Source organism: Eumetopias jubatus, unplaced genomic scaffold, assembly GCF_037043125.1.
Source record: "Eumetopias jubatus isolate StellerSeaLion01/CBP00866 unplaced genomic scaffold, mEumJub1_p1.0 scaffold_17, whole genome shotgun sequence".
Taxonomy (NCBI): domain Eukaryota; kingdom Metazoa; phylum Chordata; class Mammalia; order Carnivora; family Otariidae; genus Eumetopias; species Eumetopias jubatus.
Window position 1 is genome coordinate 9,442,592 of NW_028274823.1, and position 23,133 is coordinate 9,465,724.

A 23,133-nucleotide genomic window follows, 5' to 3' on the forward strand; every position below is an offset into this window, starting at 1 on the left:
AGAGCAATGTTGCTAACCAGAACAGAGATTATAAATGAGATGGGTGGAGAGCACCTATAAATGAGGGCTGGGGAAAAAGGGAAGTCACTCTTTCTTTCCCATTCCTTCCCTAATTACAGGCCCAGCTGGAGGCAGGGTGAGAAAGAGGAATCCCTGGCAACTGTGGGGCCTTGCAAAAACCAGCAGAAGGAAGAAGAGGAAATACAACCCAAGTGGTACTTGCTGGGAGGAAAGTTAAGTCCCTATAACCACCTTGATGGGGAGTATACTCCAGGTTCCTCATCCTCCACCACCCCCAGGTTGATGTCTGATCATCCTGGCGTCTCATCATCAAAAATTCTGTTAGGCTGGTTTAGCCAGAACTCCCTTGATCCCTGATGATTTCTCTTAGTAATTTTCCACCAGACTCCCAACCCTGCTCCTTGGGCATAAATTCCCACTGGTCCACACTATATTCAGAATGGAGCCTGGTTCTATATGGACCACTTTCTCCTATTGCAATAGTTCTAAATAAAATCTGTTTTTACCACCCAGCTCTGGTTTTTCTTGACATACTTAAAAAAGGCAAGTATAGTACAGAGGAATTAGTTTAATTCTATGGGAAAGGGGATATCAGCTTGCTTTTGAATGATAAACAGGATATTCCCTACCTGCCCACAAAAGGGGCATTCAATGTAGGGGGAAAATATGTGCAAGGTGGGGAGGCAGTAGGTGTGAAGAGGCAGGCAAGAGTCACAGTACAAAGGGCTTTGTATGTCATGCTAACCAGTAAGGGTGACGAGGACATCAAGCACTAGAAGCGGCAGAGGGCAGTGCAGAGGATAGAATGGAGGTTATGAAAATGAAGACTTACGACAGTTAAGAAACTCCAGGAATTGTTTCGGATGAAAGCTAGTGCTTGAAAACAGAAGACTCAGTTGAAAACACTGATCTCCCTCCTTAAGTTGAAGATTGGTGTTTTTGAAGAAAAGCATATTTTCCTTTGGACTTCCCAAAATGTTAATGAATGAAAATTTATGACCACAGGAAGGAGGATATATAGAATAGAAATACTGATGTAGACGACGTAGAATGAATCTGGAGAACTGAAAATCTTCGTAAAAGTCCAAGAACCTTTACATTTAAGGGCTCTGGAACTTAGATCTGTGATCTAATTTCCATTTTTTTTCCCAAAAGATGAGAAACTCATCTGCACAAGCCTTTACTGAAAAGGGTGGGTGGAGGCGGTGGGGAGGCACCAGTTAGCCTCCTCTCCTGAGGGGCACCTAGAAAGTTCCATCTGCCCCACTTTCCGGAACCCAAACCTTAGAAATCCTTCAAGTCGCCGCTCAGAGGCTACTCCACCAGAGCCCCAAGGCCACTCTCCTGCTCGCTCCTGCCCGCTCCTGCCCGCTCCTGCCCGCTCCTGCCCGCTCCTGCCAGGGCCAGGGGTGCGGACCACGGCTGCGGGGGCCGGCCCTGGGGCCCCGGTCTCCACCTCCCCTCCAGCGCTGAGGCCACAGGGCGCGAGGTCAGCCCCGTCGCCGTCGCCGTCCCGCCCAAGCGCCAGCGGGTCACTGGCTCGGCCACGTCCGGCCGGCGCCGCGGTCCCACTGCCATTCGGGGACGCCGTGCAAACCTCCGCCTGCTACAGCCAAGCTGCCGGCAGGCACGCACCCAAACCGCACGCTCGCTGCGCCGCTGTCGGCGGCCAGGCCGCGGCGTCCACTGCAGACACAGCGACGGTCGGCAGCAGGTCCTCCGGGGCGCGTGCAGCGACCGCACCACTCCTACCTGAACACCGACTCGCCTCACTGGGCCGACCTCCGAGGCGGCCGGCAACCATCGTCCACAAAGCCGGCTAGGTCCGCGGGCCCACGTGCCCAAACCGCCCTGTTCCCGCGCGCCCGCGCTGCGCCGGCGCACAGTTCAGCGGTAGGCCCAGGTGCCGTCGGGGCGCATGCTCCATCCTGCAGTTAGGCCCCTCCACTTCCCCGCCCGCCCCCGTTTTGGAAGCGCGTTGCGGCCCCCGGCTGGCTCGCGCATGCGTGTCTCCGTAACCTGGGTTTCTTCCCGACTGGGCGAGGAGCCCCGGGTCTTGGGTTTGAAGCCAGCCGAGCCGGAAGTCGGTCGGCTTCTTCGCCTCCCCTCCGTCCCTGGCGGAAACGCAAGCCCTGGAGGAGAGGTTCCGGGCTCAGCCTGAGCTGGAGGCCGCAGAATGGAGACCGGGGCCGAGGACGTGGGACTGACCCGCCGCCCGATGCTGGCCTCTTCCTGGGATGCCGCCTGCGGAGCCCTGGGCCACAGCCTCCGTCTCACCCGGGCTGACCTCGGCGCCCGGGACTTGGATTGGGAGGAGCCGCTGGCTCCGCCTGCCCCGGGGTGCGCCGGGCCGGCGGGGACTGGGGCCGCCGGTGCGGGACGGTGGCGCTCCTGGGGAAGCCAGGAAGGCAGGTGGGGGCCGTGCGGGGAGAGGGTGTGGGCCGGGGATCCGGGAGGGGAGCGGGCGGCAGGCGGGGGCCGGGAGCGGGGGCCGGGGGGCGGGGCCGGGGGCGTGAGTGTCGGGCGCCGGGCTGACCCTCCGCCGGGTCGGAACCGGGCTCCGCCTCCCCCTCCCCGCGCAAAACCCGCAAAGGCCTCCTGTGGGCCCGCGTCGGCGTTAGTAAATGTGACTGTCCAGAGCCCCCATCAGCTTCGTTATGGAAAAGATAGGCGTTTGCCTCGTAGTGTCTTCTGTTTCCCACTCTGGTGCACGCAGTAGGTCCCAGCGAACTTTTTCTGTTGAAATGGGAAGTAACTACCGGGGGTCGCGTCGGCAATCGAGGAAAGTGCAGAGGGCGAAGCCCTGGTGTCCGGAGTGTGCATTTCCTTGGGAATCTGTACCGAGCGTCCGTTGGGTGCTTGGGAAGGTGGGGGGACCTCAGTGGTAAATGAAGAAGTGAGTCAGGAGGAGGACCGTGGCCTAATAAGAGGGTTGTGAGCGGTGTTCGGACAAGTAGACTGAGGAAAATGTTGGACGCTTTTCTTTTCAGCCGAGATCTGGTGGTTTTGAAGAGCAGCCTGAACAGCCCCGATGAAAAGCCCTGCTTCCTTTACCTGAGATGTGACCCTAACGGAGGCGAAGAAATCGTTTCTGTTGGCATTTTGAGCTCAGCAAGAAATATGGAAGTATACTTAGGAGAGGAGTACTGTGGAACCAGTAGGGGCAAGACTGTTTGTAGTGATCTGGATGACAGGTTTGTAACTCGTTGACGCAGGAGTGTTCTCGCGCAGCGGTGTGACTTTGCTCAGCCCTTGTGGTGTTTGTTGATTGCCTGACATAGATGCCAGACGCCGGGGGAGAGAAGAGAAACACGTACCAGCAGGAGTAGCAGTTTCTCCGTTTCTCCCTCTACGGGCTCTTCGAGATAGTCTAAGCTTTCTCGTTGTTGTAAATGTGGAAATTTCGAGCTGACTGGGGGAGGTGACTGGGTAGCGGGTGGTCCCAGTTAGTCAGACTGTATAGACTAGAGTCAGTCCTTACTCCTGCTTCTTGGCTTTCTCCGTGAACACACAGTGGTCTGTTTCCCAAAAGCAATTTGGCAGTTAGTCTGGAACGTTGAACACGTTTTTCTGAAAGGAAGTCCGTTACAAATGGTGCACAGGCCCAAGACTGTGCCAGACGCCAGTGTGTGTAACCCACAAGTCCGCCCGTTAGCGTGTGATTTTCCTCTAGGTTCTGATACAAGGATTCTACCCGAATTCAATCTCAGGATTTAAGTAATGGCTTAGAAACACAATTAGAAAAAGTGTTGTTGTTTTTTTTTTTTATTTGAGTATAGTTGACAGAACATTACATTAGTTTCAGGTGTACGACACAGTGATTCGACATCTTTATAGGTTATGCAGGGCTCACCACGAGTGTAACTACCATCTGTTACTGTACAATATCATTGACATACTGCTATTACAATATCATCTGTTACCGTACAAGTCTGCTACAGTATCAGGGACTGTATTTCCTGTACTGTACCTTTTATTCCCACTCTTTATTGAGTCCATAACCAGAAGCCTGTATCTCCTCGCACTCCCCTTCATCCATTTTGCCCATCCCTCCGACAACCGTCAGTTTGTTTTCTCTATTTATCGCTGATTCGGGTACTTCTTTGTTTATTCATTTGGAACAGTTCATTTTTAAATGTAACTATTAAAACTAATAGAAGTAAAATTGATTTAAATTCTATTTTATTTTTAGTGAGCACAAAATTATTTTCTACAAAAAGTACTTAAAATTGGAGTCCTCCAGTCATGCTTGTAAAGTAAAGGTAAGTCATCACTAGATTTTAACTAGTTTGACAACTGCAAATGTTTGTGTGTAATTTGTACTTGTTTTCTGTTGGTTCAGTAATATGGTTAGTCCAGCTTTGTTCCTTATTATCTTGGTATAAAAATATGGTGTCATGAAAATAGAAGCAGTTTTGGCTTTATTGTATCAAGAAAGATAGAGGGAGGTATATCAAGAAAGAAGGGAATTGGGGAAGTTTTAGAGAAGAGCATCCAAAAGTTAAAGGGCTTTGGACTGATGTCTTGAATGTGAAAAATATCATAGAGGTGAACTTTAGTGTTCTCACTGGAGCCCAGAGAAAAGTTACTGAGCTGGAAGGCATAGGCCCAGAATATTCCTCCTGTTTTGTTGCCTAGTCAGGTGACCTTGGGCAAATCTCTGTATTTCTTTCGAACTACTTCATGGATAAATTAGAGGACCAAAAACAAAACAAAACAAAACAAAAACTTGGTACGTACATGAATGTTCATCATCATTCCTAACAGCCAAAAGGTTGCAAAGAAAACAACCCCACGGTCCATCACTAAATGTGTAAACAAAACATGGTATACCCACACAATGGAAAAGTATTCGGTCATGGAAAGCATATAGAAACACAGATGAAAAGATAAAAAGCTTTTGCACAGCAAAAGAAACAGTCCACAAAACCAAAAGACAAGCGACAGAATGGGAGAAAATATTTGCAAATGACATATGAGATAAAGGGCTAGTATCCAAAATCTATAAAGAACTTATCAAACTCAACACCCAAAGAGCAAATAATCCAATCAAGAAATGGGCAGAAGACATGAACAGACATTTTTCCAAAGAAGACATCCAAATGGCCAACAGGCACATGAAAAAGTGCTCAACATCGCTCGGCATCAGGGAAATCCAAACCAAAACCTCCATGAGATACCACCTCACACCAGTCAGAATGGCTAAAATTAACAAGTCAGGGAACGACAGATGTTGGCGGGGATGTGGAGAAAGGGGAACCCTCCTACACTGTTGGTGGGAATGCAAGCTGGTGCAACCACTCTGAAAAACAGTATGGAGGTTCCTCAAACAGTTGAAATTAGAGCTACCATTCGATCCAGCAATTGCACTACTGGGTATTTACCCCAAAGATACAAATGTAGGGACCCGAGGGTACGTGCACCCCAATGTTTATAGCAGCAATGTCCACAATAGCCAAACTGTGGAAAGAGCCAAGATGTCCATCGATAGATGAATGGCTAAAGAAGATGTGGTATATGTACACAATGGAATATTATGCAGCCATCAAAAGGAATGAGATCTTGCCATTTGCAACGACGTGGATGGAACTGGAGGGTGTTATGCTGAGTGAAATAAGTCAATCAGAGAAAGACATGTATCAAATGACCTCACCGATAGGAATTCTTAATCTCAGGAACAAACTGAGTGTTACTGGAGTGGTTTGGGGTGGGAGGGATGGGGTGGCTGGGTGATAGACATTGGGGAGGGTATGTGCTACGGTGAGCGCTGTGAATTGTGCAAGACTGTTGAATCACAGATCTGTACTTCTGAAACAAATAACGCAACATATTTTAAGAAAAAAGAAAAAGAAGAAGATAGCAGGAGAGGAAGAATGAAGGGGAGTAAGTCAGAGGGGGAGACGAACCATGAGAGATGATGGACTCTGAAAAACAAACAGGGTTCTAGAGGGGAGGAGGGTAGGGGGATGGGTTATCCTGGTGACGGGTATTAAAGAGGGCACATTCTGCATGGAGCACTGGGTGTTATGAACAAACAATGAATCATGGAACACTACACCAAAACAAATGATGTAATATATGGTGATTAACATAACAATAAAAAATTAAAAAAAAAAGAAACACAGATGAACCTTGAAACATACTGTGGGAAAGAAGCTGGGATCATATATTGTATGGTTCTGTGTGTATGTATATGTAAGGTCCAGAATAGGCAAATCCACAGAGACTGAAAGTAGATTACTTACTATCTGGGGCTGGGGGAGGTGGGTATTGGTGGGATGGGGAGTGACTGCCAGTGGGAACATGGCTACTTTTTGGGTGATGTTCTAAAAGTGCGATGGCTCGCACCAAAACCCATAAGATACCTAGGAATAAACCTAGCCAAAGAGGTAAAAGATCTGTTTTCTGAAAACTATAGAAAACTTACGAATGAAATTGAAGAGGACGCGAAGAAATGGAAAAATAGTCCATGCTCATGGACTAGGAGAACAAACATTGTTAAAATGTCTGTACTACCCAAAGCAATCTATACGTTTAATGCAATCCCTATCAAAATACCATGAGCATTTTTCACAGAGCTAGAACAAACAACCCTAAAATTTGTACGGAACCACAAAAGACCCCATGTAGCAAAAACAATCCTGAAAAAGAAAAGCAAAGCTGGAGGCGTTAACGATTCTGGACGTCGAGCTATACTACAAAGCTGTAGTCATCAAGGTAGTATGGTACTGGCACCAAAACAGATACGTAGATCAATGGAACAGAATAGAAAACCCAGAAACGGACCCACGACTATGTGGTCAACTAATCGTCAACAAAGTGGGAAAGAATATCCAACGGAAAAAAGAGTCTCTTCAACAAATGCTGTTGGGAAAATTGGACAGCAACGTGCAGAAGAATGAAACTGGACCACTGTTTTACACCATATACAAAAATAAATTTAAAATGGATGAAAGGCCTAAATGTGAGACAGGAAACCATCCAAATCCTAGAGGAGAACACAGGCAGCAACCTCTTTGATCTTGGCCACGGCAGCTTCTTGCCAGAGGCAAGGGAAACAAAACCCAAAATGAACTATTGGGACTTCATCAAGATGAAAACTTTCTGCTCAGTGAAGGCCACAACAAAACTAAAAGGCAGCCTACGGAATGGGAGAAGATATTTGCAAATGACATCTGATAAAGCATTAGTATCCAAAGTCTTTAAAGAACTTATCAAACTCAACACCCAAAACACAAATAATCCAGTTAAGAAATGGGCTGAAGACATAAATAGACATTTTCCAAAAAAGACATACAAATGGCTAACAGACGTAGAAAAGATGCTCAACATCACTCATCATCAGGGAAATGCAAACCAAAACCGTGATGAGATAGCACCTGACAGGTGTCAGGATGGCGAAAATTCACAACCCAAGAAACAACGGGTGTTGGTGAGGATGTGGAGAAAGGGGAACCCTCTTGCCCTGTTGGTGGGAATGCAAACTGGTGCGGCCACTCTGGAAAACAGTGTGGAGGTTCCTCAAAAAGTTAAAAATAGAAGTACCCTTCGACCCAGCAGTTGCACTACCAGGTAATAACCCAAAAGATACAAAAATACAATTGGAAGGGGTACGTGCACCCCAGTGTTTATAGCAGCATTATCAACAATGATGTTTCTAGCAGCCAGACTATGGAGAGGGCCCAAATGTCCATCAGCTGATGAATGGTTAAGGATGTGGTGTATGTATATGATGGGATATTACTCAGTCATCAAAATGAATGAAATCTTGCCATTTGCAACAACATGGAGGGAGCTAGAGCGTATTCCGCTAAGCGATGTAAGTTAGAGAAAGACAAATACATGATTTCACTCATGTGGAATTTAGGAAAGAAAACAGATGAACATATGGGGTAGGGGGAGAAAAAAGAAACCATAAGAGACTCTTAAAGATAGAGAACAAACAGGGTTGCTGGAGGGGGGGGTGGGGGGATGTGCTAAATGCATGATGGGTATCAAGGAGGGCACTTGTTACGAGGAGCACTGAGTGTTCTGTGTAAGTAGTGAATCATTGAATTCTGCTCCTGAAAGCAGCATTGCACTGTATGTGAACTAACTAGAACTTAAAAAACATCTGAAAAGAAAAAAAATAGAATAAAATAAAACTATAATGGCTACGCAACTCTGTGAATGTACTAAAATCCACTGAATTGTACACTTGAAATCATTTGGTTGTTTGGCACTTTCATTATATCTCAATAAAGCTGTTTTTAAATTTAAGTTTTTTAAAGAGGAAATAAATCCTTGCTATCTTTTTATCTCCACGTGACTTTTTATACAAGCTTACGAGACTTTAGAATAAGAAACAGTAAGTAATTTCATAGCCTGCTGGTAGCAAATTTACAGAACTGATTATTCCGAGATACTGGTTTATATAGTACATATCAATAGCTTCCAGATTTATTTAAATGAAGTGTTTCATGCATTCAACAGAATTTGAATGCCTACTGATGCTAGATACTGTAACTAGGCATGTAGGAATTAGCAGTAACATAATGAATGACTGCCCTCATGTTGCTGACATTCTAGTGTGATGAAATAGATTCTAAGCTGACTCAATGAGTAAAATATGTCCCATATTCAGTGGTGGAGCAATGGGGATGAAAAAGCAGAGGGGGGGTAGCAGGGAGGTTAGAAGGTAGGTGTGTAAATTTAATGCGGAGGTTCCTTAATTGCTGAGGACAGTCACCTTTTTGGTGCCACGCTCAGAGTTCTTGGATTATGGGTTCTTGACCTGTGTTGTCACGTTACATATGGTTTTGTATGTGTCTCTGCAGGTAAGTGTTTTTTGTTACCTATTCTGTGGAAGTTCTATGGGACTGCTAAGAGTAATCTCATTAGAGAAATCCTAGGCCTACTAAAGGTTGTTCTGGGGCAGTGGTATATGAAAGTTGAAAGTCACGGACCCATCTTTTTGAGCACTTACTCCCAGTGGTAGGTACTGGGAATTTGAACACCTAATCCTCCTAACAACCATGTAAAATCATTGTTTTTAGCCTCCCTCATTTTATTCCTGACTCAGGTTTTTGCCTTTTTCCCGGGGTCACACAGGCTCTAAGTGGAGTCATCACTGACTCTGTCTGATTCTAAATCGTGGTCCCTTCCTACTTTGCTACTTTGTTGTCCATATCACACAAGAAATGTCTTTTGGTTCAGAAATAAGGCAGCCTAAAGCAGTGGGCAGGACGCTGCTATAGAAGCCAGAGGGCTAGGTTCCAAGCTTGACTTTTACCAATTTGGTAATCCTCTGACAAGTCGGAAAATCACCCCTGACCTCATCTTTTTGTGTGTGAACCAGTAGGTTATGTTAGACCATATCTAACTTTCTCTTAAAATTCTCAATTCTAAAGGACTGACTTAGTTTTCGTATTTCAGTAAAGACTTTTGTGAAGCCTTCTTTTGTATTAAATACTATTACAGCTGTGCTGTGTTAAGTTCTCAGATGGGTATAGTTTATTTTTATTCATTAGTTTAAGTGAATGAAATCTTATCGTAGCCCCTTTGTATATTCTGTGTATGTATTCAGTTTGACATGGTATTCTTTTTGTAAATCGTTCCTACGAGCCTTGTGGTAAATTACAAGTGCGGATCGTTACAGTTTTCAGGAAAGCTTAAAAATGAACGTGTATTTAAAGTTTATTTTCCTAAGTACATTATTGCTAGCTTATAGAGAAAAGTGACCTTAAATAGTGATTACTGTTTAATATTATTGTTTTCCGGAACTTCTTTGTTTTATAATAGTTGCTCTCCTTTGGTGAAAAGCAGTGTGTGTTCATCAGTAAAATTGTGGTACAATTGAGGCGGGTTTCAACAAATTCTTCAACCAGCCCTCCTGCTCTAGGATCAAGGATAGACCTGCAGAGGGTCCAAACTCTCATGGAGGCCATGGGGTCAAAGTTGTCACCTGGCGCTCAGCAACTGATGAATATGGTTAAATTTCAGCAGCAGGTACGTAGACATGGAGTCTGTCCAGGTACCATTAAAAATTTCAGAATGGGGCGCCTGGGTGGCTCAGATGGTTAAGCGTCTGCCTTCGGCTCAGGTCATGATCCCAGAGTCCTGGGATCGAGTCCCGCATCGGGCTCCCTGCTCCTTGGGAGCCTGCTTCTCCCTCTGCCTCTCTCTCGCTCTCTGTCTCTCTGTGTCTCTCATGAATAAATAAATAAAATCTTAAAAAAAAAACAAAAAAAACCTCCAGAACACCTTTAAAAAAAAAAAAATTTCAGGATGACGGATTTTTATAAGGACACGTATTAACTTAAGTTTTTTCTTTGAACTTTTACTGTTGATCTGACCGTTACCTTTATTTGCTTTGTAAAATAACATTTTGTAGACGTTCTCTTCTACAAAATATCTTACTACAGATCTTTACAATTTTCTATGAATTTACTCATTCATTCAGCAAATATTTATTAAGCACCTTCTCAGTGAATAAGGCAATGTTTTGAGCACGTTAGGAAGTTCAAAGGTCAGTTAGTTTGTAGCCTGTCTTTAAGGATCTTTATATAGTCTCATTTTATCTAGGTCTTTAAGGAAGAAGGATGGGACCGAGCGAGTAAATTTGGAGGGATGCAATTCGAGAGAGAGAAAATAGCATGGATTAACTCTTCAGTGCTAGAAGGAACAGGCTATAGCTAGGAAATGAATAGAAGTTCACTTCTCTGGGGTGAAGAAGTGGTTGGGGGAGTTTAGCTTGGGGTTGGATCGTAGAGGGTTTTGAACGTTACTTTTAAAAGTACATGCCTGGTTTTGCCCACATTTTGAGAAACTCTAACCCAGTGCTATGCGTGAGAGGAGTGAGAAGGAACAGTGAATCAGTAGGATGTGAGACTCCAGGGGGAGCACTTCCATGTTCCTTTCCTCATCCAGAGGAGAGTCCAGGAGGGTCTAAAATTGGACGTATGACCTGATGCTGGATTGTGAGATGTTGCCATGATGGTGCCATCAGCTCTAGATAACTTGATGTTGCTATTGCCTGAGAAAAATAGAATTAAAGGGGACGTTGAGGTTTGGAAGATGGTGATACCTACGATATAAATGGAACCCAAGGTAGGAGACCACTTGGGAAAAAGGGAGCTTGATTTTGGGAATATTAAGTTGTAGATGTGAATCAAACAGTGCCTCGGATGATGCTGCGAGCTCTTGGAAGCACCAGAGGGTGTACGGGTGGAGGTGGAGGAGCGGAAGGGAGGTTTGAGAGATGTACCCAGTAGAGGACAGGGAAAGTGCCGAAGGGAGAGCCGGAGCAAGGAAGAAAGGCCCATGGGGAGTAGCTAGGTTTGGTAAGGATAATAGGGAGGAGGAAAGGAGGAGAACAGCGGCAGACCAGCGGTGTGACCGAGGGGCGCGAGGGAAGAGCTGATGTCAGGAGACCTGATTTCAGGTTGTGGTGCTGACATAAGTAGTTGCGTAATTTGGCATTGCTTTGTCTTTTTTTTTTTTTTTTTTTAAGACTTTATTTATCTTTTTGACAGAGAGAGAGTCAGCGAGAGAGGGAACACAAGCAGGGGGAGTGGGAGAGGGAGAAGCAGGCTCCCCGCTAAGCAGGTAGCTGGATGCGGGGCTCGATCCCAGAACCCTGGGAGCACGATCTGAGCTGAAGGCAGACGCTTAACGACTGGGCCACCCAGGCGCCCCTGCTTCCTGTTTTTTGACGTAAATTTTGTCACGTTCTAAATCTAAACGGTAATACTGCTAGGATAAAGGAGTCATGGGAGAGTTTAAAAGAAATAGTCTAAATAAACAACTTGTGTACCTTTTGTGAGCTTTACCAATAGTAATTTAGTACAGGTGTCACTGACACAATGGGCAAGATAGGGAAAATGGGAGAGTTGATGGTTATCATGGGAACCCTGGAAAGAAGGGTTTCAAAAAAGTACCAGTTCCATACTTTTCTTTCTCTCGTACCATCACCACACCTCGATCCTCAGGAAGTCCCTGACTGGTCCTCCTGCTCGACTGCAGTCCATTCTCCACAGGGTGACCAGAATAATCTCAAAGGGTAAATCAGACTCATCCTTCCCTGTGTGAAGCCCTCTGACTTCTTCTCATCACACTCAGAATTAACCCAGCTTCCTTACCCTGGCGTCTAAGATCTGGGCCTTCTTTGATTCCTTAACCCCATCTCCTGCCAAATCTCCTGGGACACCTGGCTTCCAGATATGTTGATGTGTGTAGTCCTCAGATATTCAAGTGTGTTCAGGACCTTTGCACTCTTAATTTTTCTCTTTCTCCAGAAGCCTCTTCCCCAGACTGGGGCAGGGCTGGCTTTTCCTTTTTATTAAGATTTCAACTTAAATGTTACATCCTTAGTGAGACCTTCCCCAACCACCGGTTTAAAATAGCCTTTCCCTCCAAATCTGCATCATATTTTCATCAGAGCCTTCTTGACTATTTTGTTGTTGTTTATATGTTGGTCTGTTCATCTCATTAGAATATCAGCTTCATGCAAACGGGGAGCTGGTCTGTCCTGTTTGTGGCTCCAAATAAGAATATGATATATGTGCCTTTTGGGTTATCAACTAAGTGCTTCTTGGAGATCTTCAGGGTTCAGATTGAATGATCGTGATATGGAAACCAGATCTTGAGGGATTGGGCAGTAAATGGGGGTAGTTGGAATGTGGAGGTACCCGGGTTAAATGGGTTTGTTTCAAGAATGATAGAGATAAGGAGCTTCCCTGTATCGGAATCCCCTGGAATGTTTATAAGGTGCCGATTTCTGGCTGTCACCAATGACCTGAAACCCAGAAGGTGGGATCCAGGCATTGTATCAAACAGGCATCCCCAGATGATTCTTAACGCATAGTTAAGAATCCTAAGAACAAGTGATCGAGGAGAAGGATCCCATGGAGATAGAAAATGTGAAACAAGACGAAATTATTTTTTGTGTGCAAGACTTTGGAAACATCAGAGAGGGTTAATGAGGTACAGTCAGCTCGTGGACTGATCTTTATGTTCTAAACACTTAACTTTGGAAAAAGATAACATGGATAGATTTTTTTTGTGTGTGTGTCATGGTTTTAAGTTTGTTGGTTGAATTCCAAAAATAACCTGTTTTCCCTGCTATTAATTTCAGTCCATTCAGAAGTGCCTTAAATAAATCATAAAAGTGCTCTCCCAGCTTTCATTCTCTTCCCCAGCTTGGTGTGTATCCTAGAGTTTCCTGCGTCTGTAGAAATACCTGCAAGTCCTTCCATCCAGTGTACGTGTTGTGACGTGCCCCCCTCCCCCCACTAACTCATTGTATACGGGGCCATTTGGGGAACCCTGCGGAAGAAGGAAGGTGATTCAGTTAAATGTTCTTTTAAACATGCTAATAAAAGACCTCTTCCAAGTGGGGAGGCTCTCTTTATGGGATGATTCTTACGGGGCATACCTGGTTTTCTAGGATTGCGTGTTACTAACAAGCAGGAATCTACGGACTGTCTCCCTGGAAAATGTCATGTAAGCTATGTAACCGTTTGTTAAGTCTAAAGTAGGGATGTTTTGGGGCACCTGGCTGGCTGAGATGGTGGAGTGTGCGACTCTCGGTCTCGGGCTTATAAGTTTGAGCCCCACGTTAGGTGTAGAGATTACTTAAAAATAAAATCTTAAATAAATATAGTAGGGATGTTTCATGACCAAAATGTTCCTTCGGCGGAAGCTGTGTAACCGCGTACACTGTTTAGAACCTTCCTACGTTAATTTGGGCAGGGCCTGTCCTGAAGGGGAAAGAAGTGACCTGGGAAGCTTCGTTAGAAGCCCTCTACCTTTCCCGGCTTCACCTGTGCTTTGGGGTTGCTTGTGTTCTTGAAAGTTTTGTTAAAGTTTTTTCTTATTTCATTATATTTGAAGTTAACATTTGCTGGCTTTGATTTGTTTTTGCTTCACAACTTAGCAAAATTGAATAGGAATTCTATATCAAAGTGCCTAGCCTATAGTTTTCATGTAATGTTGCCTGAATGAAAGGATGCACCCCATTTTTCTCGAAGAAAACATACTTATGCAGGATTTACAGTTTGCTTTTTTCACCTTTGAAATACAAATGTCTTTTTTTCTTGCTTTTTCAAGGTGATACCTGTTTACATTTTTTATAATAAAAGTTGGTCCTTTCAGATATCTGACGAGATGTTCAGAAATAGACCCTTAAGTTTTCACGAGTCTGGGGGTAAATATGCGCACATATAAAATGATGTGTATGCACAGATACACATACATACATCTAAATCTTTACATATTCACGTATAGGTATATGGACATAATTTCGCATGAATGCTTTTATGTCCTTTTCAGCTACTCTTGTCAGTGTTTCCCATACAACATATGACATGGATCCTAAGCAATAAATATGTATAAATTATTTCATACATATTCCCCTGCCTGCTTTGAAAAGGGTTTGGTGGACCTTGCATGGCAACATGTGTCAGACAGCACAAGAAAATTAAAAGAATTGAATTAAATGAAACAAAAGGAAACAGAAGAATAGCCACCAGCCCCTAAAGTTGGCTTATTCACTGCACTGCCATATAGACTTACCTGTGAATTCCGTGATATTTAATATGAAAAGGAAAAGGAAATTACCTTAAAAGCTCTCATCTGAGAAAAATATGACTGATTTTTATAATCAGTGGATTTCTTCTAATCCAGATTTGGTATATCAGAAAAGAAAAACCTCACATACCAAATACCTTATTTGCGTTTACATTTTCTTAATTAAAATTTCTGCCAAATTAGTTGCCATACACAATTTTGACATTGATTTCACTGCTGTTTATACCAAATTTTTGATTTCCTGGGGTGCTTCAGTGGCTTAGTCTGTTAAGCGTCCGACTCTTGATTTTGGCTCAGGTCACGATCTCAGGGTCACGAGATCAGGCCCCGAGTCGGGTTCCATACTGGGCATGGAGCCTGCTTGGGATTCTCTCTCTCTCTCTCTCTCTCTCTCTCTCTCTGTCTCTGCCTCTCCCCAACCCCCTCAATCATGCTCTCTCTCTCTCTCTCTATAAAAAAAATTCAATTAAAAGAATTTTCATTTTTCTGTCATGAAGGTTTTTGTGGACTGTTTACCACTACCAAAAATAATTTAGCTTTGTCATCATGATTGAGTAAGGCTCCTTTCTATCAAAGGAGAGTTGTTGAATTTTAAAATTTTGTATATAATTGTATGTATTGTATATATAATGTACAATACATGTAATTTATATAATTATATACAGTCCGTCTTCTAGGAATAATTTAAGGTTTATCCAAACCTTGCATTCGGTAGAAGATAACATTTCTTTATAGAGAGTATTCCTCCAAAGTACAGATCAGTAAAAGAAGTCTCATGGAGACCCTCCTGCTGCCCGCCCCCCCGCCCCCACACCACCGACTTCCCTGGCTCTCATTATTCCCCTTGCCTCCTTTATTTTTCCCTAAAGCATTTATCACCATCTCCGTCCACATGATCTATTGCCTGCCTGCCTACTTTCCTTCCTTCCTGCCTACTTTCCTTCCTTCCCTGCTTCTTTCCATTGTTCCCTGCTCCCGTATTGGTTCCACATATCAGTGATTTTCATTTGTTTTGTTCAGCCACTTATTTTCTGTGCCGGAAGCACAGAGTAGATTTCTGGTAAATACTTGTTGACCAAATGCGTTTTGGTTTGGTTCAGTCCAGGGATCATTTTTTAGAGTGTCTAGACAATGTACATACCGAGTTTCTTTAGCTAAGCTGTATAGTATTTGTCTCAGTCTCTTTCAGTAGGTGTTGAGCAGGAGTACGGATGTGTTGATATCTCCCGAATAAGAATAGAGTTTTGTGTTTCCAATTTAGGATACAGCCCTATAACTAAACAGTTTAGTAGGCTAGAGGTAGTTTTGCTTTGCTCTTGTAGAAAAACTGAAGAGCATAGCAAGGAGCATAGGAAGAACATGCCCCTGTATGGGAGAGCCTGTAACCTCATCTCAGAAGTGAGCCAGAACCCTGTCATGAAATAATATAGCATGGCCAGTTCAGTTGAGGCCGTAAAACATAATCTGTTATCCTACAAATCATTAAGGCAGACATAGCCAAAAGTTGGCTCATTTTAGTCATTGCAGATGTCGCAACTGTACTGATGAAACATCGGACTTCTTTCAAAGATTTTATTTATTTATTTGACACAGAGAGACACAGCGAGAGAGGGGAACAGAAGCGGGGCGGGGGGGGGTGGGAGAGGGAGAAGCAGGCTTCCCGCCGAGCAGGGAGCCCGATGCGGGGCTCGATCCCAGGACCCCGGGGTCATGACCTGAGCCGAAGGCAGACGCTGAATGACTGAGCCACCCGGGTGCCCTGAAACATCAACCTTCTAGTGTATAAGCTACTGGTGTATCTTCCATGATAAGCTAGTTATAAAAGATTTCCTTAGGCTAGCTTATTATATGGGAAACTCGATGGGTGATATTTAAATCTAAGAATATTATTAATTATTGTGCCTCAGTTGAGAGTACTGTGTTTTATTACCGTAAATTAAGGAGGCCTTCGTAGTGGAGGCATTAATGCTAATGCAGTTTTACTAAGCATTTAATATTTCCTTTAGCAAAAACTACAGTGAAACCATTAAAAGCCTTGACTCTGGAGTTAGGTGGTCTGGGTTCATGTCCCAGTTCTGCCACTTACTAGGTGTGTTACACTAGTTGTGTTACCTTAGCCAGGTTACCTTTAGCCTTGGTTTCACCTTCGCTGTGGTCTCCTCAACTTAAGACTGTAGCCTACATCCTATGGATGTTTAGAGGATCACATGAACGAATGCACGTTGCTTGACTTACAGTAATTACCCCAAAAGTTAGCTGTCGCTACTACCAATAGTAACATGTATTTATTTACCTTGCTTAGAATTGTGTTCCCATCGGAGAGCAGCTTCAGTCGGTTTTGGGAAATACTGGCTACAAACGTATGATCGACCTGCAGTCGTCAGTTGCTTCAGGAGCCTCAGACAAGTCCCCCTCCACGCCTTTCCCTTTTAGAACCGGATTGACATCTGGAACCCTGACTGAAGACTTAAATGCTTACGTTGATAAAAGTCCACAGCCACCGGGTGGAGGAAACACTACAAACCTCAAAGAGTATAACCTTGTGCCACAAAACCGTTCTCTTCTTGAGAGTGACCTCAGAAACGCAGTTTCTTCTTTCCTGCCGAAAAAAGCGAGTGACAACTCAAATGTACCTAACTCTGAGTTGCTACCGTTTCTCCAGAATTTATGTAGTCAGGTTAACCATCTCCGTGTGGGACGTAACACCAAGTGGCAGGAAGGCATCACGAAGGCTGGGGAAGGCGTGGTTGGTGTCGCGTAAGTATTTCAGACAAATGTGGTTTAGGTTTCGTAGATAGAAGAATCAGTTGGAGGAAAACAGATTTGTTTCACTAACTGCTGCCTGTAGCTGTTTCCAGTAATTTTAGGAGCTATAACTCAACATGGATCATGGACTTAAACATAAAACGTAAAACTAGAGGGGCTTCTGGCTGGCTCAGTCGGCACAGTGTGCAAGTCTTTTTTTTTTTTTTTAATTTTTAATTTAATTTTTTTAATTTATTTTTTGCAGAGCGTGCAATTCTTGATCTTGTGGTTGTGAGTTTGATACTCACCTTGGGTGTAGAGATTACTTAAAATCTTTAAAAACAAACAAGCATAAAGCTATCAAACTTTTCCAGTAATATGTAGGAGAACATTTGGGGACCTGAGAGTAGGAAAAGACCCTTAGATGATGCCAGAATCGCGGTAATGGAGACATTGATCCATTGGATCCCATCAAAATGTAAAACTTCTGCCTTGTGAAAGACCCCGTTAAGAGGATTAAGATACAGATACAAAGTGAGAGAAACTATTTGCAAGTCACAAATTTAACAAATGGCCTGCATTTCTGTAGCTCCCAAAATTCACGTTGGAAAAAATTTCAATCAGAAGATGGGCAACAGACATGGAGGCATGTTACTAGAAGGGGTTCACATATCAAATAAGCAAGTGCAAAGATGATCATCGTTGACCTCATGGCTATCAGGGAAATGAATATCAAAACCACAAGATACTACTGCACAGTTACTTGAAGATTAAAATAAAAACAAAAAATGGTGACAATACCCAATGCTGATGAGGATGTGGAGAAACTGGGTCTTTTCTACATTGGCAGTGGGGGTGTAGAATGCTGTGGCCACTCTAAAAAACCCTTTGGCAGTTTCTTGAGAAGTAAACATTTACCGTGTGACCCAGCAGTCCTACCCCTGAGCACTTACCCTGGAGAAATGAAAACTTAGGTCCACACAGGAAACTATGCCCAGTTCTTCATGCAAAGAAAGCTTTATTTCTATGTGACAGCCGAAAACTGGACGCAACCAAAATGTCTTAAAGTAGATGAACACTTAAACTGTGGTATATCCACATCACAGGGTGGTGGTCAATAAAAGGAACGGACCACTGACACCCGCAGTAACCTGGATGGCTCCTGAGGACATTGTGCTGAGGAACAAAAGAGCATCTCGGGAGGTCACATTCTGTGTGATTGTATTTGCATAACATCCTCAAAGTTGTAGAGATGGAGACCATATTGGTGCTTGCCAGGTGTTAGGGGTGGAGGGCGTTAGGGGAGTGGGTGTGAGTGTAGGGGGTGGCAGGAGGGAGATCTTCGTCATGAGGGAAGAGTTGTGCAGCTCAGTTGTGATGTTCACGTGAATGTGTGTACGTGTGATAGAACGGCATCCACGCACAGCGTGCCAACATCAGTTTTCTGCTTTTGTACTCTGCCAGAGTTAGGTGAGATGTGACCACTGGGTAAAGGGTACTGGGGAACTCTAGTATCTTTACAACTTCCTGTGAATCTGGAGTTATTTGGAAAAAAAAATAACCGTTTTAAAAACCCCTCATATATTCTAGAGGGTTCTCAAACGTTTTGGTCTTTATATTCTGAAAAATGATTGAGGACTCTAAAGGCCCTTTATTTATGTAGAGTATATGAAAGGATTCATTTGTTTAATATATGTGCTGCCGAAGCGAGCACAGGATTCATTGGTTTAAAAATAACAAACCCATTGGGTGCCTGGGTGGCTCAGTCGGTTAAGCGGCTGCCTTCGGCTCGGGTCGTGATCCCAGGGTCCTGGGATCGAGTCCAGCAAGGAGCCAGCTTCTCCCTCTCCCCGTGCTGCTCCCCCTGCTTGTGCTCTCTCTCTGTCAAATAAATAAATAAAGTCTTTAAAGAAAAGATAACAAACCCATTATACAGTAACATAACAATTTTTATGAGAAATATGTTTTCTAAGCAACCTTAGAATGGTATTATGTGAAAAGTATAGAATCGATACTAGCTTCTGGTTGCATTCTCATCTATGTGGCCCTCCAGCTTATAGCATCAGTAGCTAGTAAGACCACAGAAGTACTGAGAATAAATGAATAAACGGGGTTGATCTCTGAAGAAAATATTTATACCTTCAACTGACTACCTTCAGAAAGTCTAAGAAAGAGAAAAATACTCAACCACAACTTCTTTTGATCACCTGAGCAGTGACATTACACCTCGTGTAGCCTCTGGGAAATGTCACTGTATGTTGGTGAGGATCCGAGGATGAAGAGTTCGGACCTCGTCTTAGTAGTAGTGTAAGAACACTTGGCACTTACGGAAGCTGAAGAAGTCATGGCGACCCCGGGGGTTTGTGGACCACGCCCTGAAAGTCACTGTCCTGGTGTTCATTGGTTGTGAGCTTGAGAAACGAGCGCTTTTTATTTATTTATTTTTTAAAAAGATTTTATTTATTTGAGAGAGAGCGAGCATGGGCGGGGGGAGGGGCAGAGGGGGAAGCAGACTCCTCCCTGAGCAGGGACCTTGGGCTCATGACCCCAGCTGAAGTCAGACACTTAACTGACTCGAGCTACCCAGCCGCCCCTTTTTACTATTTTTATTCCTATCTGCCCATTCCAGTTACATTCATTTTTAAATGTTTTCATATTAGGTTAGAAAAGAACCTTCCATTATTTAGTGAGGTGGTGTGGGTGACGAGGACAAAACTTGAAATTGTAGGGTTGTTTGGGGAAGTTCTTGGAAGACATACGTGGAGACCTTAAAAAAAAATGGGCCAGATCAGTTTTGACTTGGGGCTCAAAATCAAAAGACCCTTTGTAAGAGACTTGTTCTGTGAGGGTAGTCGTTCTGTCTTCGTTGTTCTATCCTCATTTCACTTGTATGTTGAAATGTTGAAAGAATCAGATACAGAATGCTTTGGGCATTCGGGGTTGTGGTTGGCTGTTGGTAGGTGTATTTTGGCACCCGGAAATACCTTGTACCCAGACGGCGCCGTTGCGGAGACAGATTTCCGCAGTGTACGTTGGCTGCTTGTTTCAGTACAGTTCGGTGGTTTCTGTTACGATACCAGGGATAATTGTTTTACTGGTTTTTTAACATTTGTTTTTAGAATGGAAGAGCAACCTGTGTGCACCTACTTGGAAAAGATTCTTACTAAAAATATGGAACTGCTGGAAAAGAAACTTGTGGACTACATCGATCAGCGAATATATCGACTCCAGGAACACATGGATACGAAGATGGCTCTGTTGATGGACCTGCTGCAGAATCCCTACTCCCCACCCCCTGGGACGGCCCTTAGACAGTGTGACTCTGGAGAAAGACTTTCAAATGGAGAAAGATAAGTGCTCAACATGTAGGATGTACTGCAGATATTTATTACATATTTATTGCAAAGCCTAAACCCCCAGAGTTCAAAGCAAGTATTTAATGTCATTTGAGGAGCATCAGCTTACTTACATCACGTGACCTCAGTGTTCATTTTAACTGTACTTGTTACTGTCAATCCAGGACTGTGCACTAAGATTAACATGATAGGGTCATCAATTATTTTTGTTTGCAATGTTGTTTACTTTTATTTTTTACTTGTATTTACTTTTATTTTTGTTTAAGTGTTTAAACTTCTTAAGGATTTCTATTTTAATGAGTCTGTATTTTATGTGTTTAAGTACTGTTTTAATTTATACAAAGGCCTTATATTTTAGGGATATGAAAAAAATACAGTATTTGATGTATTTTTCTTTTCCTTATTGATTGTTCTTGGAAACCTTAGAGTACTTAAGCCTTGCAACCTTTAATTTCCAGTCACCAATTTACATTTTATGTTGTTTATTTCAGATAAAAAATTAGATGTGATATTTCTGCAACATTAGTATACATTGGGGCCATTAGTTTTATGTTCTGTCACATTGGAGCTCTACTGTGGGTAGGAAAGAAACATCAGAACTGGCCTTTTTTGTTGAGATTATTACTTTAGATTTTGCATTTGATGTAAAACAAGAGAAGTCATCTTGTTTCATTTCAGTAAACACAGAAAGTGTAAGAAACTCTTCTCTTCTGATATTGGTTCTTCTTTCCAGAGCCCTGCTCTGGTATGTTTAACATGTGAAGTGCTGAACCTCTGCGCTCGAGGATAGAGGCATATGAATCAAGGAGATTGCACTTCTCTCTGGCAGACGTAATTTTCAGAAATTATGACTATTTTATATGTGTTGAGTTGTGGTGTATTTGCCTCTAAAAAATCATCTATTCTGGAAACTGTCTTAAGTAAATAGATTTTCTTTTTTATATAAAGATTTTATTTTTTTATTTGAGAGAGAGAGAGAGAGCACGAGCTGGGGTGGGGGTGGTGTAGGGCAAAGGGAGAAGCAGACTCCCCGCCGAGCAGGGAGCCTGACTCAGGGCCTCTATTCCAGGATCCCAGGATCATGACCTGAGTCAAAAGCAGACACTTGACCAACTGAGCCAGCCAGGCAGCCCAGAAATATTTTCCTTTCACCTAGTATTTGTTTAACATGAAAAAGATGTTTTACATTCATTTCATGTTTTGGTGAATTTAGTTCTTGAAAGTGAAAGCTCATAACAGTGTTCATTTATGAATCACTCTGCACTCAGTGACGGGAGGTCTATATATCACTTTTATCAAGGTTTTCCTAATTTATTCACAACCTATGTAGCCAGTAAGTAGCATTTCTTCCTACACTCAGGGGAAGCTTGTTGCACTTAAAGCACAACCCTCCTGTTTAAAAGCTGTACAGTTTCTGTTAGTTGTGCTCTGTTCTTTGGTTCAGAAATTGCCTTGAAATAGTTAAAACTAGAACACACAAGGTATGTTATAAAATGATGAAAATAATACAATATTCATGACTATAGTACTAGAAATAATTCAGATGAGCTTTAATTCCTGATTTTCCATTTCTTAATTTTTCCATGTTAATGAAGACCTAACTTATATTTTGTATGTATCAGAAATTCAGAGGTACTGATTTTCTTGTATTTATAAACTGCTGTGCATAAATCTGTTTATTGCTATATTATTATTTTCTAAGAAAATACTGCCCGAATTCGCTCAGCAGAAGCAGCAGACTATAGTACTTACAAACTCTCTATTAAGTCTTTTTTTCTCCTGTAAGTTTTCTCCACATATAATAAGCCGGGTCTGCAGAGTAAGGGCTAGCAAATGCACCTTCACGGGTAACCACCGCAGTTTGAAGTAGCTGCAAGGGATGTGTGATGATCAAGAAGTTGAATCAAGATCCAGGTTATGTATTTTAATTTCCACGTTTTTACCACTTTGAGTGTTACTTCATCTCCCTCTTTCCCGTGGGGGCATGCTGAGGTTTCCCTCCCACTTTTCATCAGTGGATTGTCGGTGTTCTGGGTGCGGGGCAGAGAGTGAGTTTGCATGCTGCTGCCCTAGGACTCCCCTGAAAGTGTGGCCGCAGAGACTGTCACGGGAGGCTCTTCCTCACTTGGCCCCAGCCCAGCTTTCCAGCCTCATCGGCCACCTCCACGTGCCCTGCTGTTCTAACGTGTCCTTTCTTCCCGCAGCTCCTCAGGCTGTTGGTTCCAGCAGACAGGAGTCGTCCTCCTGTGGGTCTCACCTCTCCCTACCCTACGCTGTCGGTCCGGGTCAGCGCAGATGCAGCCAACATGAAGCCATCCTTGGTCCCTCCCTCCCCAGTCGGGAAGCAAGCAGCTGGATGAGAGAAACAGGCAACGCTGAAGGCTCTCTCTCGGGGCACGTAAAACAATCGAGGTCGGCTAAAGCATAGGAGGCATGTCAGGTA

The 23,133-nt window shown here is 43.5% G+C and overlaps 1 protein-coding gene across 2 annotated transcripts; it reads left to right on the forward strand.

Annotated features, from left to right (window-relative positions):
* The first annotated feature begins 2,022 nt into the window (after positions 1-2,022).
* Positions 2,023-23,115, forward strand: LOC148162133 (ATPase PAAT-like). 2 transcript variants are annotated; one of them, XR_015767120.1, is made up of 7 exons: positions 2,023-2,433; positions 3,012-3,215; positions 4,214-4,283; positions 9,802-10,008; positions 16,892-17,346; positions 20,454-22,604; positions 22,895-23,115. XR_015767120.1 is itself a non-coding variant. In XM_088020002.1 (6 exons), exons 1-6 carry the CDS (start codon positions 2,198-2,200, stop codon positions 20,686-20,688), a joined length of 1,407 nt encoding a protein of 468 aa, XP_087876128.1. In that variant the 5' UTR covers positions 2,023-2,197; the 3' UTR covers positions 20,689-23,115. The 2 variants fall into 2 exon arrangements, 1 of the variants encoding a protein (XP_087876128.1); XM_088020002.1 differs by having other exon boundaries at positions 20,454-23,115.
* The last annotated feature ends 18 nt before the right edge of the window (positions 23,116-23,133 follow it).